The sequence below is a fragment of the Macrobrachium rosenbergii genome, chromosome 4, assembly GCF_040412425.1.
Source record: "Macrobrachium rosenbergii isolate ZJJX-2024 chromosome 4, ASM4041242v1, whole genome shotgun sequence".
Taxonomy (NCBI): domain Eukaryota; kingdom Metazoa; phylum Arthropoda; class Malacostraca; order Decapoda; family Palaemonidae; genus Macrobrachium; species Macrobrachium rosenbergii.
Genome location: NC_089744.1, coordinates 64,531,530 through 64,546,325, shown reverse-complemented (window position 1 = coordinate 64,546,325; position 14,796 = coordinate 64,531,530). Strand labels below are relative to the sequence as shown.

The 14,796-nt window shown below is 37.0% G+C and overlaps 1 protein-coding gene across 2 annotated transcripts in view; it reads left to right on the top strand.

Moving 5' to 3' along the window:
* The first annotated feature begins 2,491 nt into the window (after window positions 1-2,491).
* The window catches only part of or (AP-3 complex subunit sigma-2 or), a 76,605-nt gene continuing 64,300 nt past the window's right edge, over window positions 2,492-14,796 (top strand). Inside the window, exon 1 of one of the 2 annotated variants that reach the window (XM_067098609.1) lies at window positions 2,492-2,989. In XM_067098609.1, coding sequence (XP_066954710.1) covers window positions 2,921-2,989 — 69 coding nt within the window. In that variant the 5' untranslated portion in view covers window positions 2,492-2,920. The remainder of the gene's footprint in view (window positions 2,990-14,796) is intronic. The other variant, XM_067098601.1, reaches the window with a different exon arrangement.

Genomic DNA, 14,796 nt, shown 5'->3' with positions numbered 1-14,796 from the left:
TCAAACAACCCTACACAACCACATACACACACACACACACACACTATGCCATTCACCTCTACCTTACACATGATCTCGTGCTTCCTGAGTATTAAGACCCTTCCTTTCCATTACCTCGTTCACCGCATCTATTCAGTCATTCCTAGGCCTTCCTTTTTTCCTGCTTCCTAACTCATCCAACTTATGCACTCTTTTCGCATTCTTTCTTCTTGTCCACTCCACCTCAAAACATTTTGATCCATCCTTTCACTTATACTAACCTTTTTACTATTCCATACGCCACATAAACTATGCAAACAGTTCATTTCACCAGTTTCAACCTTTTTCTCTTGAAATTACATTCAGCATCCACACTTCACTACCATAAAGCAGAGTTGGCTCAAAAGTCCGTTCATATATTACCATCTTGACGTCATAAACAGCACATATCTCTTCCTAGTCTTTTGTCCACCTTGCTACCCTCTTTGCTCCAGCTATTGTGTGACTCACCTCTTATTTCATCCAACCATCATCTGTTATATTCACTCCCAAAATAACTGTACAAATCAGACACTTCCAGTATTCAACCAATAATATTAACATTCATTCATCCAACTTTCCAGTTCCAATTTCCATCATAACTTTACTTTTTCTGACATTTACTCTCAACTTTCTCCTCTTGCAAACACTTTCAGATCCTCCCAGTAGTTTCTGCAGTCTTTCCACAATCCGATATCATTACCGTACCATTTGCAAAATCAGCCATGCCACGTCTCACTTTCTTATCCCACAACTTTACGCCTACATCTAATACTGTCCTTTCAATGACTTCACGCATCACAACAGCTCCGGAGGTGTGACACACCTTTGCTTTAGAATCACCATTACCCCAAATCATTTACTCTGCCATCTGTATATTCTAACAAACACTTTCCTTCCATTAGAAAACTTATGATGATCATCAAATTATTTGCTGTACCATGCATCCCCAACACCTTCCACATTGCCTCTATTGATTGTCATAAACTTTTTCTAGATCCATGTGTGCCACATACAACTTTTCCCCTTTACTTTACTTACATAAAGTTCATAACAAACACATGACCCACACGCTTTCTTTATGTAAACTCTTGCTGTTCTTCTTCTGTCAATCTTACTGTCATCTGTTTAATTTTTTCCATCACAGTTCTGTGTGCAACTGCTCTGGTAAATACGAGTATCTTTCCAAGGTAGGTGTATTGTTGGATATGTAAATAAACATGGGCGGATTTAGACCGTCGTCTAGCTTCTTCTGGAAGACCTTCAGTGACAGGTCATGTGTGAATATATTATAAAGGTGTTAATGTGTGGATTTGCATTAGGTGTTGTTTTTACCAACTGAATATCCAGGGGCAGATTTAGACACTCGTTTGGAAGATGTGAGGTGAAATTGTTCTCAAGTATTTTAATCAAGCCAGTTCCGGCGTGTGAGCTTGTTCGAAATGTGTTTAATGAGTAAGTTTGGCATTTGCCTTACCCCGTGGGGGGAGGGGGTTTTGCGGTTAGTATCGTCAGGCATTACTTAAGCTTCTTTGCAGCGACCCTTCGGTCCCTAGCTGTAACCCTTCTCAGTCCGTTTATCGTACCTCCACTCATATCTTACTTTCCAACCTCTCCTAATACTGTAATTGTTTTATCGTGCAACTGCGAGGTTTTTCTGTTACCTTTGAAGTCTTGTTATCAATTTCCCTTTCAGCGCTGAATGACCTCATAGGTCCCAGCACGTGGCCTTTGGCCTAAATTCCAATTCCAGTTCTGCTGATAGATATCGAGGGTACAAGCATATGTGTGAAAAAAATGTCATTATTATAGTATTTAGATACTAGGAGAATCCAAAATTAACTCATGTTCCCCGACTTTAGTTACAATATTTAATACCAATAAATGAAAATGAATGAATTTTTATATAGATAATAAATCTGGATATTAATAAATCAAAACTTCCAAATAAACGTCACCATCTTATTTTATATATACAGAATCAGTTATGAAATATAGCTGGAAGACCCGTGGTGCAGGCTTCAAAGCATATATCAGGTATCTCAATATGGCAGCCAAATCATAATTTACATAAGGATTGAAATGAAATTAGCAACTGCCATTTGATCATATACCCGTGCTACATGCAACTTATGCTTAATTAAAACAGGAGTCAGCCATTTGAGTCTTAATGGCTAGGATTTTTGTAGTTTTATTCAAGATAGCTGAAAGAAAGTGATTTCAATTTGCATTTTTTAAAAGGGCCTTGTCTGACAAAATTTAATAAGGACTCGTAATGATTCAAATTAATAATAAAGAGAGAAGATAGGTGGGCATCCAGAAATAAACCTCATGAGATTTTATATTGTACTTAATTCAACGTAAATACTACACTTTTTACTTTATAAATTGTACGTAACCATATCTTGCAGTTTTCTTAGAGAATTAAATGAGCTCTCCCGAGAAACATCCTTACTTCCCACCCTCTCCTATCAGTTGTTCCATAGTGTGACAACTAGGTTTCCATCCGGTTACACCTTCATTACTCCCAATTTCTCTCTCAGTGCTAAATGACCTTTTCATAGGTCTCACGCTCGGCCTTTGGCCTAAATTTTATATTCCAACTCTAGTTCCGAGAAACATCACTAATTCAAACGCTTGTTATTATTTGATGGGAGACCCCGAACGTCGGAAGGTAAAGAACATTCTCTATGGGCCGATCTGTCAAACAAAACTCGTGTGATTTCACAAGTATATGTCAAAGTTAACCGATTAATTTTACGTGAGAAATGAAAAAGGATAACATCGGCGGCCGTCTATAACCTGAACTTGTTCGATTGAAGCTTAATTAACGTATATGATTGACGTTTCATTCCACGTATGACCATTGAATGACTTAACCGACAAAGAATTAGTGGGCACAATGATTAAGGCGATTTTAGTATTTAATAACCATGGGAAACCAAGACTGTCCAAGTTTTATCAGTATTACGTAAGTATTTGTTGATTGTTTGTTATAATGGACTCATTATTCTAGCCTGAGATATTTCCCAGGTTAGGCTCTTCGATGTGTTTTGTTTATATTCTCAGTTGAAAGCTTCGTTGGTAACACCAGCCTGTTAATTAGCCGGTTTTTCCAGTAAAACTGGAGACTACTACCACAGCCTGGTTCCTGGCGGTCGTCATCTGGGATATATACAACCTTTTCTGTATCTTTTTGTTTTTCTTTTTATGTTTGTGATATTTACTATATTTTGCTTTTATATTTACATTCATCCCAAGGAACTGGTACTAGGCTAAACACGGTGCCCACATTGCACATAAACTGGTAGTTACCAGACCAGGGGTGCATGGAGTATTTCAAAGTACTGTAACAGCTCCACACGGACTGTATGGAACGGTTCCGTGAATATGAGAGTCATCAGGGAGCCATATGTTCAAGAAGGGATTGGCTAAGGAAATCTATTATAAAAGGAACCATACTAACCTAATGTACCCTAACCTAATCTAACATAGTGGGCCGTGTTACTTAGCCAGGGGGCGTCCACCCTCCAGGCTCCCTGGTGAAGGAAACCACTTTTTACCAAAAGTTCCCCTATAGCCTAACACTCCACGTGCGCGACAGCATTCCAGATGGCCAGCATACAAAGACATAATCAGTTCTGAGGTTAATTACAAGTTAATTACAGTCAACCGACAGAAAATAACGGTAAATTCTTGATAAGCAACCAAAATACTATAGAAAATGTCAATTTCCAAGGTAATACCTGATGCAGAGCTCTTACTTAGTTCTACTAGGCACGATAGTAGTCTTCAGGATAGAACCAAGCAAGAGCTCCACATCGGGTCTTACTTTGGAAATTGGTTTTTCCTATAGTATTTTGGTTGCTTATTAAGAATTTACCATTATTTTTTGTCAGTCGACAATAATTACCAGTAAGTAACCTCAGAAGTTGTACGTTAGCCATCCTGGAATGCTGTTGTGCATGCGCAGTGTTACAGGGGAGCTTTTGGTACCTGACTAAGCAACATGGCCTGCTAGGTTAGGTTAGGTTAGGATATGTTAGGTTAGTATAGTTCCTTTTATAATAGGTTTCCTTAGCCAATCCCTTCTTAAACATGTGACTCCCTAATGACTTGCACACGTGCAGAACCATTCCATAACAACAACATGGCAGTCCAGTCTTTCTCCCATCATCTTCCAAACCCCACATTCCTGAAGGGTCCCCAACCATGTTTTGTAGATATGAGGTTGATAATAATTGACTGACGATAAACAACACCACCACCTTCATCAGCAACACTAAATGTATAGGAAAAATAAATTTTCAAGGTAATAGTCCATGCAGAGAAATACCGTCTTCAGTTTTACTGTATTTGTTAATTTCCATTGCAAATAGCGAGTTATCCTGTAGCCCTCCCTCCCCCATAGGCTTATCTAACAATATTTGGGAACCCCAATGGTAAACTGGGAATTCTTGGGCCTAAAGCAGTGAAATGGATGCACTGTAACTTATGTTGGTAAAACTGAAGACTACTTCCACACCCATTTGGTTTGGTAACTACCAGTTTGTGTCCAAAATGGGTGCAGTGTTTAATACCAGCCCCTGGAGGATGATTGTAAAAACTTAAAAGACGGTAAATATCATAAACATAAACAAAAGACTAGTAGTAGTGTTCAGTTTTACCCTTATGTTTTCTTAATGTGTCCTAACCCAACTTAGGTGCCGGAGATATTGTAAAGACAGATACATCTTACCCTAATCCTCACAATTTTAACCTAACTTAAAGTGCAGACTTCTACCTGAATGGGAATGGGGCTTCAGAACCCTCATTCTAACCTACCTTAGAATGGTGACACCCATAGAAAAATCAATATCACCTTACATACTTTTGTTGCCATTCATCACTATTCCCAAAAGGTATAAAAGTGTATTGTGCCATTTACAGATATGCATAGTAACCTAGGTCATCATATAGTATCTGGTTGTGGCCATTTGACTCTTAACCCAACTTTATTCTTAATGCCTGCTTTAATTATATGACAGTCTTGTATGCTCTTGAAGCTTGAATGATAGGTGCACTTCTTTGGATGTTGGTACTAGCAAAGCGAGTAAGGCTCACTTATCACCATTATTTGATGTCCTCTGAAATTATACCAACTGGAAATTATGGTTTCAACATAAAGTAGGTGTAAATCTCTCAAAGTAGTTTTTAACAATAGCACTAATGGTTTGCAAGTTCAGTGGAAGTTATACGTTAAGCATTATAGCCATGTCAGCTAATGTACTAAATAGTGAATGTAAACTAGTATAAATTCTCTTATATATTTTTTTTATAAAATCCTAAGATTTGTTCATTTCTTCTTAAACTGCTTCAGAAATAACCACTGTTACTGAATGCTGGCAAGGAAAGAAATGTGGGAGGAATCAAAGTACTGCGTAAACTGGAGATTAAGAAACTGTAGCCTCTTTTTGACAAAGATGTGGATAACTTGTTACGTGAAGTATTTAATTATAAACTGGGGTGGGAAGACAATAGGGGGTGAAAGATACCATGCATACTTGATGTTCACCTGAGTTCTAACATGACCTCACAGAGGGGACCAAAGACTTGCAAAAGACCTAAGGTTCAAGTTAAAAATTTACAAAACCCTCTTAAAAAGTAATTGTTGTAACTTTCCTGCTTAATAACTTGACCCTCACTGTCCATGAGGGAAAAGCAGTGTCATCCCGTCGTACAATTGTTGGCACTACAATATTTGATTCAGTGTATTACCCGTTAGACCAGTACTAAATGCAAGCAACATCTAAATACTTGACTTGTCTTCAGCTGCCTAGTCTAATCCCAAAAACTCCCACCTAACCTAGCCTGACCTTGTCTTTGCAAGGTCATTGCATTAAGATCCCAAAATTAAAGTTGCAATATGATTTACTTATGCTATCCCAAACCAGCCTCAAGGTCAAGCCATTGGTAGATTAGTTAGTGATTGGTTTGTGTGGTTAAGTTTGGTAATACGATTGCCTAGGTTACCCTACAGCAATTAAAAGGTAGCCTACAATATTTTAAATGAAAATGATATTATATTTTCAAAGGTATGTCAATGCCTTGATTGTAGAATAGGTTAGCCTAAGCTATGTGATGTCATGATATTCAGATTTTGAGTTATCTTTGAACAGTATATTTATTTTTTATAACTATGCTCTTTTGAGTTCTAAAATGGTTACAACGTACAATATATGCAGGAAAGCTAACTAACATGTAATCTAAGAAAAATTTTGTATTTGGAAATGCAAGAGAAGCAAAGATTTAAATAATCGTTCTCAAAAGTTACCTTTCTTTTTAATATTGAGATCCTAACTTCATATGCAAATGTCATACTTAAGCAAATTATTTAACAAAGTATGTAATGTATACGCTTGGGTATGTAGTCTGGGTTTGTTTAAGAAGATAAGGAAAACTACTCACACTGCTGACTGTGACTGAAGTTCACATTCACATGGATGCTAAATACAACTTGATATTTTTAACATTACAAATAGCAAATGTTCAGAGTTGTAAAGGGAATTCACCTAAATATGTCATCTTTGTAGCTCAGCTTCTATAAGAAATATGCTTGATTATTAATTACACATTCAAATGCATGATAATATTTAGCCTGCCTTCAAAAATGCAATTGGCTGAAATATATTGTACATTTTGTTTTGAGGCTTTCTTGCTAAATCTTGAAAATGCTTGGCCATGGTCATGGAAGCCTAGTGGTGTACATAAGTGTGTATAGTGAATGTTTTCTTGTTTACTTGAAAATTTTTTCTTATTACTGCACTGTGCTGTATTACGAGTACCCAAAAGTAATTCAGTGCTTTGGTATTTTCAAGGTTAGGGATAAAAGACTGGATGCCTTTCTTATCATTATGGGTTTTTATGTGTAGAAGATATAAGGAATTCTGTCTTCTCTTCTACTTACTGGGGCATATTTTGTACTGCATATCTTAGGCCAATTGAGAATAAAAATTACTCCAACATTGGTGGAATTCCTTTAATTTTTGTTGGCATACATTGCTGCTCAGGATATTGTGGGTATTACACAAATTTTCACCATTATTATATAATAAATGACCATACCTTTAGACTGAAAGGTCTATTCAAGTTTTTTGATGGATCAGCTGTATTGGTTTTGACTCATAAACAGTGGAAGTAGTTAGTTATCCTAAGAGATTTTTGGATTTGAAATGAGTAGGATGGATAATCATCTACAAACCAAAGAAGAGATGGAAGATAAATCTAGATTCAACTGTGGAGAGGATAGGCTGTTACCCATCAGGTTGAAAAAGACTAGCAATGGTTGATTCACTTCATAGGGGAAGATGACATACAAACTTTTAAACATAAATGGGATCTCATGAGAGAGGCTGATTGTGGGGACTGATATAACCTTCCACTAGTGTGTCATTGGAGGCCATCTGCCAGACTTTTGAGGTAAGGAATTGAGGGCAGTATATTGGCAGGTGGTTGTTCATTAACATTTCAAACAGGTCTACAGTTCTTCAGATGCAGAACTACTCTTGCAAAGAGACTACTGTACTCTTGCTGAAGAGAGTACTTGGATGCTGTCACTTGATATCCCCTGTTTAGATTCTACCAAAGTATCATGGTGACGTGACACCATAGCACATCTCTGCATAGTTTTTGCACAGTTTTTGGCTCTTGAATAAATTTTGTAATGACATTTACAAAAGCTGGTGGACTGAGCACATCTCTAAATTTGCAGAGAATGCATTTCAGTGCTAACAGTGTACCATGTTATATGTGAATGTCCAAACTTCAACCAACAAAGAATGAAAAGTTCTGGAAACTAATCTGTGAAATTTGGTAACAGTCTTTTTTTCATTTTCAGTTTATAAATTTCTTAGATAAGAACTAATTTTTAGTTTTAAAAATAAACCTTCTGTACAAGCCCTGTGCTGAATTAGAAACTTTGACACATATGGTTACGCAACCCAGTAACAATAATTAATAATAATAATAGCAATAATCAATTTCTTCCTCAAATTGAGATTAATCTGAGGACTTAAGTGAAAAGCTAAGAAACTACCAACTAAGTACCTAGGGAGTTACCTGGCCAGGCTGCATGCCTTGCCTACCAGCAACTTGTATCTGAGAAGATCGTAGAAGTTTATTTCTGTTGCACATGTGATTGTGTGTTAGTATCCAGTGATAATAGTAATTCTCAGATTTTGGAGAAATGCCACATGTATTTTTTTATACTACTGGTAATTATTACTACATAGCCTCAGATCTGGCCCTAGAAAGTTTTCAGTCCCAGAAAGCATTTAAGCTTAAATCTTAGCCCTTGAGGCTTGATATCAATCATCAAGTATTTTGTTGAAGCAGTTCTTAAGAAAACATCAATGGTTAAAGGTTAAAGCTGAATGGGAATAATGTACCGCAGAGGGAATTGTGTTGTAGCTTCAGTCAGAAATCCATATAACATCTGTATAAGGGAAAGCCTTGATGAAATAAAAATTTCATGAGGCTTTGTTTTTACATACATTTCTTTCTTGGTAATTAAACAGAGTGAATTGTATGATCCAAGTCATAAAGAGTAGTTTGAGGTAATTATCTACAATTTATTAATACTATTTGTTAAGGTGTTGTAAAGTGCTGTTTGGTTCCTTTGCCAACAGGATTTACTGTTGTACTGTGTTTGTGTATTTAAACCACAGGCTTTCCACATTGCTCAGAGCTTTTGATTCTAGTCTAGTATTTGAATTAAAAGAAATCTATATGTTTCCCTGATAGATGTAAAAAGTCAGCCCATAGATGGAGAAAATTTGCTAGTGTAGAAATATACTTAGATAATTACCCATTTTTTATGCACAACTTTCATTTTTTCAGTGTCCTTCTAAGGTAAGTTAAACCTTTACTTTTCAACCTTATGCAGTTTTTGGAATAGTATTTTTCTTAGGATTTTCATTATATTTTCGTTCTTTTTCATTTTATTTTCATTATTTTTTCAGGCAGGGAATTCAAACCAAACAGCATGATTTTTTTTAGAGTTCATTTTCCTTAATGGTTATTAATCCTTTTGAGTATAGTAAATGGTAAATTTTAGAGAAAGATGTTACTTGGTTTGGATATTGTACAATAAATATTTTGCATGATTTTGTTGACTGGTATTAAAAAAACGGCTTTATCAGCTCTCATATTTTCTGCATTTCTCATTCAAGGATTCATAATACTGTACCTATACAGTATTTGATTAGTATAGTGTAGAGGATATGTATAAATGTTAGCAGGTGATTTATTTTTTTTTTACATTTTGATACTGCTATATATAAATTAATGAAGCATTTTTGTATACTTTACCAAGTATTTTTTTTACTTTAGAGGATGACCTAAAAGTTAATTGTGAACTTATACTTATTGTGTATCCTGCACGTCCTTAAGCATAAAATTAGTGTTATTTTCTTTTCTGAGGAGCAGTATGCACTGTAATCTCAGATATTAGGAAAATTAGAATTAATATATATATGTAGCCTTAACTAATGTACAGTACATTTAAATTTTTTTTGTATCTTTGATTGCAGTGGAGTACATTATATTGCAAACAGTCTTAGTACTGTAGTATGGTACAGTTTACCAATAAACCATACCTTATCAAGATTGCATTATTTAAAGAATAGAACAAAACTTGTTCACCATTGGGGATGAATGAAAAAATTAATCCTAGTGCCTATGTCATGGCCATCATTTGCTGAAAAATATTGGTCAGTAGATCTTGATCAAAGACCACAGTGCATTTAAGCCCTTTAATTTCAGTTAGTTTTTACATTTTTCAATGAATTGTTTTTATTTGGTATCCTTTTTTCAGTTTAATCATTGTTTGTTTAACTGCAGATCTGTCACTATTGCAGCTCACAGATCCAGAATTTTGGACCTGTACTGGATTGCCTTTTATTATAATTTATTTTTTCTTACAATCATTTTGTCCCAAATTATGTCATTCCCTATTGTTCTGAGCAACTTTACCCGAATCCTCATCTCAGTAGATCTTGTATTTGTGTGCGTGTGTGTGTGTGTGTGTGTATTCAAAATCCACATAAATCGTTAGGAGAAATTTCTCATAGGGACATCTTATCAAGGACATCCTTCTTTATGGCTTGTGCTTTATCCAGATTTGTTAGTAAGTTGTAAAGGTAGTTGGAAGATGTAATCTGTGCAAGAGGTTACTTATCAGTTGGGCTATCTTTTATTCCAAACTTCCTGGAGGAGGATGTTATAATACATTTCCTTATTGACTCACCCGCGCGAATATGTGGCAGAAGTTGGGATATATATAGCATTCTTTGTACAATAAGAGCAAACCCACTATCAGGAGGAAAAAAAGTATACCTTAGTTTAACCAGACCACTGAGCTGATTTATTTTATGTGGCTAAGAACCAATTGGTTACCTAGCAACCGGACCTACAGCTTATTGTGGAATCCGAACCAGATTATAGCGAGAAATGAATTTCTATTACCAGAAACAAATTCCTCTTATTCTTCATTGGACGGCCGGAGATTTGAACTCGCGGCCAGCAGAGTGCTAGCCGAGAACGGAAACCACTCGCCCAACGAGGAACTACTATCAGGAGGAGGTGATATAAACCCATTGTTCTAGACCTTAGCCCAGGGATTGCCAGAATACTATTGTTCTCATTGCAGATCACGATCAAAGCATAAAAATCTTTTTCGAAGTAGACTATGCACTTAGAGCTTTGCCATGTTTGTGCTTTTCGATGCAGATCTGTTAATGAATATGTTAATGCAAGTTAATTGAGGTTCACATTAACAGTTTTCACTGAGTTATATCATTTGGACAGATTCTTATTATAGACAATAAATAGGATTAGGGATATGTTAGATCCGTACCATTAAAGACATTGCCATCAATCTCCAAGACCACTACCAGTCCAAGTATTACATTCTTACAGTGAGCAGATTTGGTTTTGTGACAAAGAAGTCTTAATTACCCTGCCAAGCACTAATGCTTATGATATACATTCTAGTTGCTTTTCCTTGTTTGTCTTCAGAACCAGTGACCCTCATACCCTCTTTGTCTAGGCACACTCAATGGAAGCTGATAGGTAAAACCAGCTCATTTAGGAACAACATTAACCAGTACATTTAAAGAATGAGACCACTGTAGCTTTTGCTTGGATAGATTTGAAATATCTTTTTGGCCTTTTAAAGTATCATCTTGGCCTTGTTTAATCATGGGGAGGTCCCTCACTGTGACTAAATAGTCTTCCACAAGGCAGAGGAGCTACATCCTAGTACGAGAGGGTTATAGATTATACACCTTGCTCAAGGTGTCTGTAAAAAAGCTAAGGACTGGAGGAAACTATGAAAGGGAAGTACAATAAGACTTAATTACACAACCTAGTCAACTGAAACCATCTAAGCAGACCCATCCATTTTGGTTCCTGTCAGCACAAACTAAGTAACAAATCTCTAGATCCAGTGAAAGTAGATCTGTACTTGGTTTGCATCTATGATCCAGTCAACAATTTTGTCAAGGAGAAACATTCATTATTGAGAGGATCATGGAACTAGTCAGCAGTTTAGGTCAGGAACTGATTAGAGTAGACCTGTTAATAATAATGGAGTAGGAGTTCGTCTGCACAGTAAGTAATAGAAATAAACAGGACACTGCCATTCTTTCTCCTTCTGGCAGAGCAAGAGAGAAAAAAAACAGGGAAATATTATATGAGGGCTACCCTGCAGTGGCTCTTGAATTCTCCTTCCTTCTTAGCAAATATTTCTTCCCAGAATAGAAAAACAATAGTGCATCTCAGTTTATTAGGAGCCATTCACAATCTGAGGTTGACATTCATAATATGATAGAGGGTTGGTGAGAAAGCACTGGTAAGTCTAGTTGCAGCTGGTTTCCATAGGCCAGCTTACAGGAAGGAAAGAGATCTCACAATAGGCACCAACACTCAAACCAGAAAAGTTGAAGCCAAACACTTGACCAATGGGCTGGAGCATGTGGGAAATGGCCTATGTTTGAAGGTGTAGTCATGAGGTGTCTCTGCTAATCAGGTTGGTAGCTACTGTATTTTAACTGGATGACATCTTGACAGATAAAATTTACAGAGAATACATGTCTTAACAGACTGACATTCCACCAGCACCAAATCACTTGAGCATTGTTGATGACCACTGTGAAAGATGCATATGTTGATAGCAGGCATAATGTTACAGCTGAGGAATGCAGATTCATTTTTGCTGAGAGGATACACCTTATACAGGCAGTCCATGGTTATCGGCTGGGTTCCATTCTGAGGGTGTGATAATAACCGAAAACATGCGATTTTCACTCTTTTTTGGTGAATTTCAGGGCTTATCAGCGGTGAAAAGTGCCGATTTTCGATTACCAGCGCCTCTGTTAGTTATGTATTGGAGCCAATACCCAATTATCAGTGCCGATAAGGGGAATCTGCGATTTTTGGCGCCGAAAATTGCCGATTTTCGTCGCTAGACAATAGCTGTAAAACCGGATCGCCATTAACCAAACCCGCCGTTAACCAGGGACTGCCTGTACAAAGATATCTTGTTTGATAAAATATGGATGACCAGAATTTAATGTATGGATTCAACACTACATTGTTTGGTGATAGTCTTAGTGAAAAGAGTGATATGCTCCTCCAAAAAAAGTATTTCTGTGAAGCAAAAAACAAGATTATTATGAACATCAGGAAGAAGTCACAAGACTCGGGAGGGATAACCAATCTCTTTTGTCAGGAACAGCTGGAGGAGGTCTCAAAACTTGAGAGGGGAGAGCAACAAAACAATGTAGAGGCAGGGTCTATTTCCTTACAACTGGTCTTAAGTGAAATTTCACAGGTACATGGTCCCTTCAGAGGGGGAGAGGAATATGCCAAAAAACTGAAAGCAGAAAGGAAGAAAGTGACATCAGCACTTGCCTTCCTCTAATTCCAGTCAGTTTATTTGAGGGGCATCTTGAAGGTCTGGGTGATCAGCACTGCTTGTTCTCCTCTTTCCATATACTGTAGTCATCATCACCAATAGCACTCCAGTTTTTTTAACCAGAAGATCACATCTTGGGAAAGAGAAATAACTAATTTTAAACTGAGGTTCTGGGTAATTTTCAAGGAAGATGGAGGGTATTAGTGATGATCCTGAACCCCCCGGTAAGTTTATCAATTACATTGTCCTTTCTAGATGGAGGTGGTGAGGTCAGGTGGAAATTTATTAAGTGAAAAGGGACACTTTATGGTGTTTCAAGTTCGGGCATTGATCTTTACATACAAATTTTTGTAAGTCCAGTACAACAGGTGTTTCTAGCCCAGATTTAAAGACAACAAGCAAAAAGAAAACTAGGGAGGTTCAGGTTTAAGCATGAAGGAAGCAATAGATCTGCCTTTTCAAGGTAGAAGGGTTATGAGCCGGGAAAAACAGATGCAAGAAGAGAATTCCAACGCTCAAAAGCAGAAGGAAACAAAATGGTACAGTCCAAAATTAATTTCCAGAGTAAACATGAGAAGAGGTGGCTTATATGTAGCTCAACTTTTCCTGTATGGCTTAATAGAACAATGACTAAAATAGAGTAACCCCTCATTTATTCACACTATAAGTGCAGGGGTAGTGCGATGGGAACAGTGGCCTGCTAGTTAGGCTATGCTACCTGTAGGCTGGCCTGAAATCCAAGTCTAACCCTGAGTAGGTCATGAAAACACACTTTACAGTACTGGAAAAAATGTAGAGTCCAAAGGAATATGAATTAGTCTAGAGAAATGAGAACAATTCATGTTGTATTTTTATAATAAGTTTACACTAAACACATAACATCTCATAACAGGACAGTTTATGAAACAAATTGTTTCACTCAAGAACTTAGTTATGATAGCCTAGCATACCCAAACTTCACAATTATGATTAGGTGACTGTCATCAAGCACAGAAAATTCAGTGGTGGTGTATTTGTGCATCTGTGTAATTGAGGCTTGTACTCAAAAGCATTCAGTTTTAGTTTCTCTTTTATTTTCAGCTAAAGTATGATACTGTAGTTATGATTTTGACAGTTTTGGGATACATCCCTTTATGGTCATAGTTAAAAGGCTTTATTTTAGTGAGGAACTTTGTCTTCTGCCTTGTGTATTTCAGCTACTAGATTTAGTACAACAAACAAAATTTGCTTAAAATATTTTATTTTCACATAAGTAACCTATCAAGTAAAGTAATTGCATAGCTATAGTTTCTAACTCACACGGCAGCCTTTTTTAAAAATTCGTGGTAGCGCTTCGTTTTGTGTAGGTGACTAGCCCCACCCACTATCGGGGAATACAGGTAGTCCCCGGTTATCGGAGGGGTTCTGTTTCTGAGGGTGTGATGATAACCGAAAATCGCCGCTGATTTTCGGAGGTTATTGGTGCTGAAAAGCACCGATTTCCCGTTATCGGTGCCAATAAGCGGAAATTGGCGTTTTTGGCGCCAAAAATTGCCAGTTTTCGTCACTAGACGAGCGCCATAAAACCGGATCGCTGTTAACGGGGGGCTGTACTGGGAATGACTCAGCAGACAACCTCAATTTGTTTCTGCCAGCTCTTGAGTATACATCTGGTTGTTAGGAGCAGCATTTTTTATGGTTTTCGGTGTCTTTACTGGATCTTGGTGAAGTATTACTGTTGTATTTTGAGTAGCCTTCAAACTTGTTCAGCTTATTAGTATCCTTTAGGACCAGGGTAGTGTTTTTTACTGATTATGTCTGATTCTAGTTCCTCTAGTTTTCGC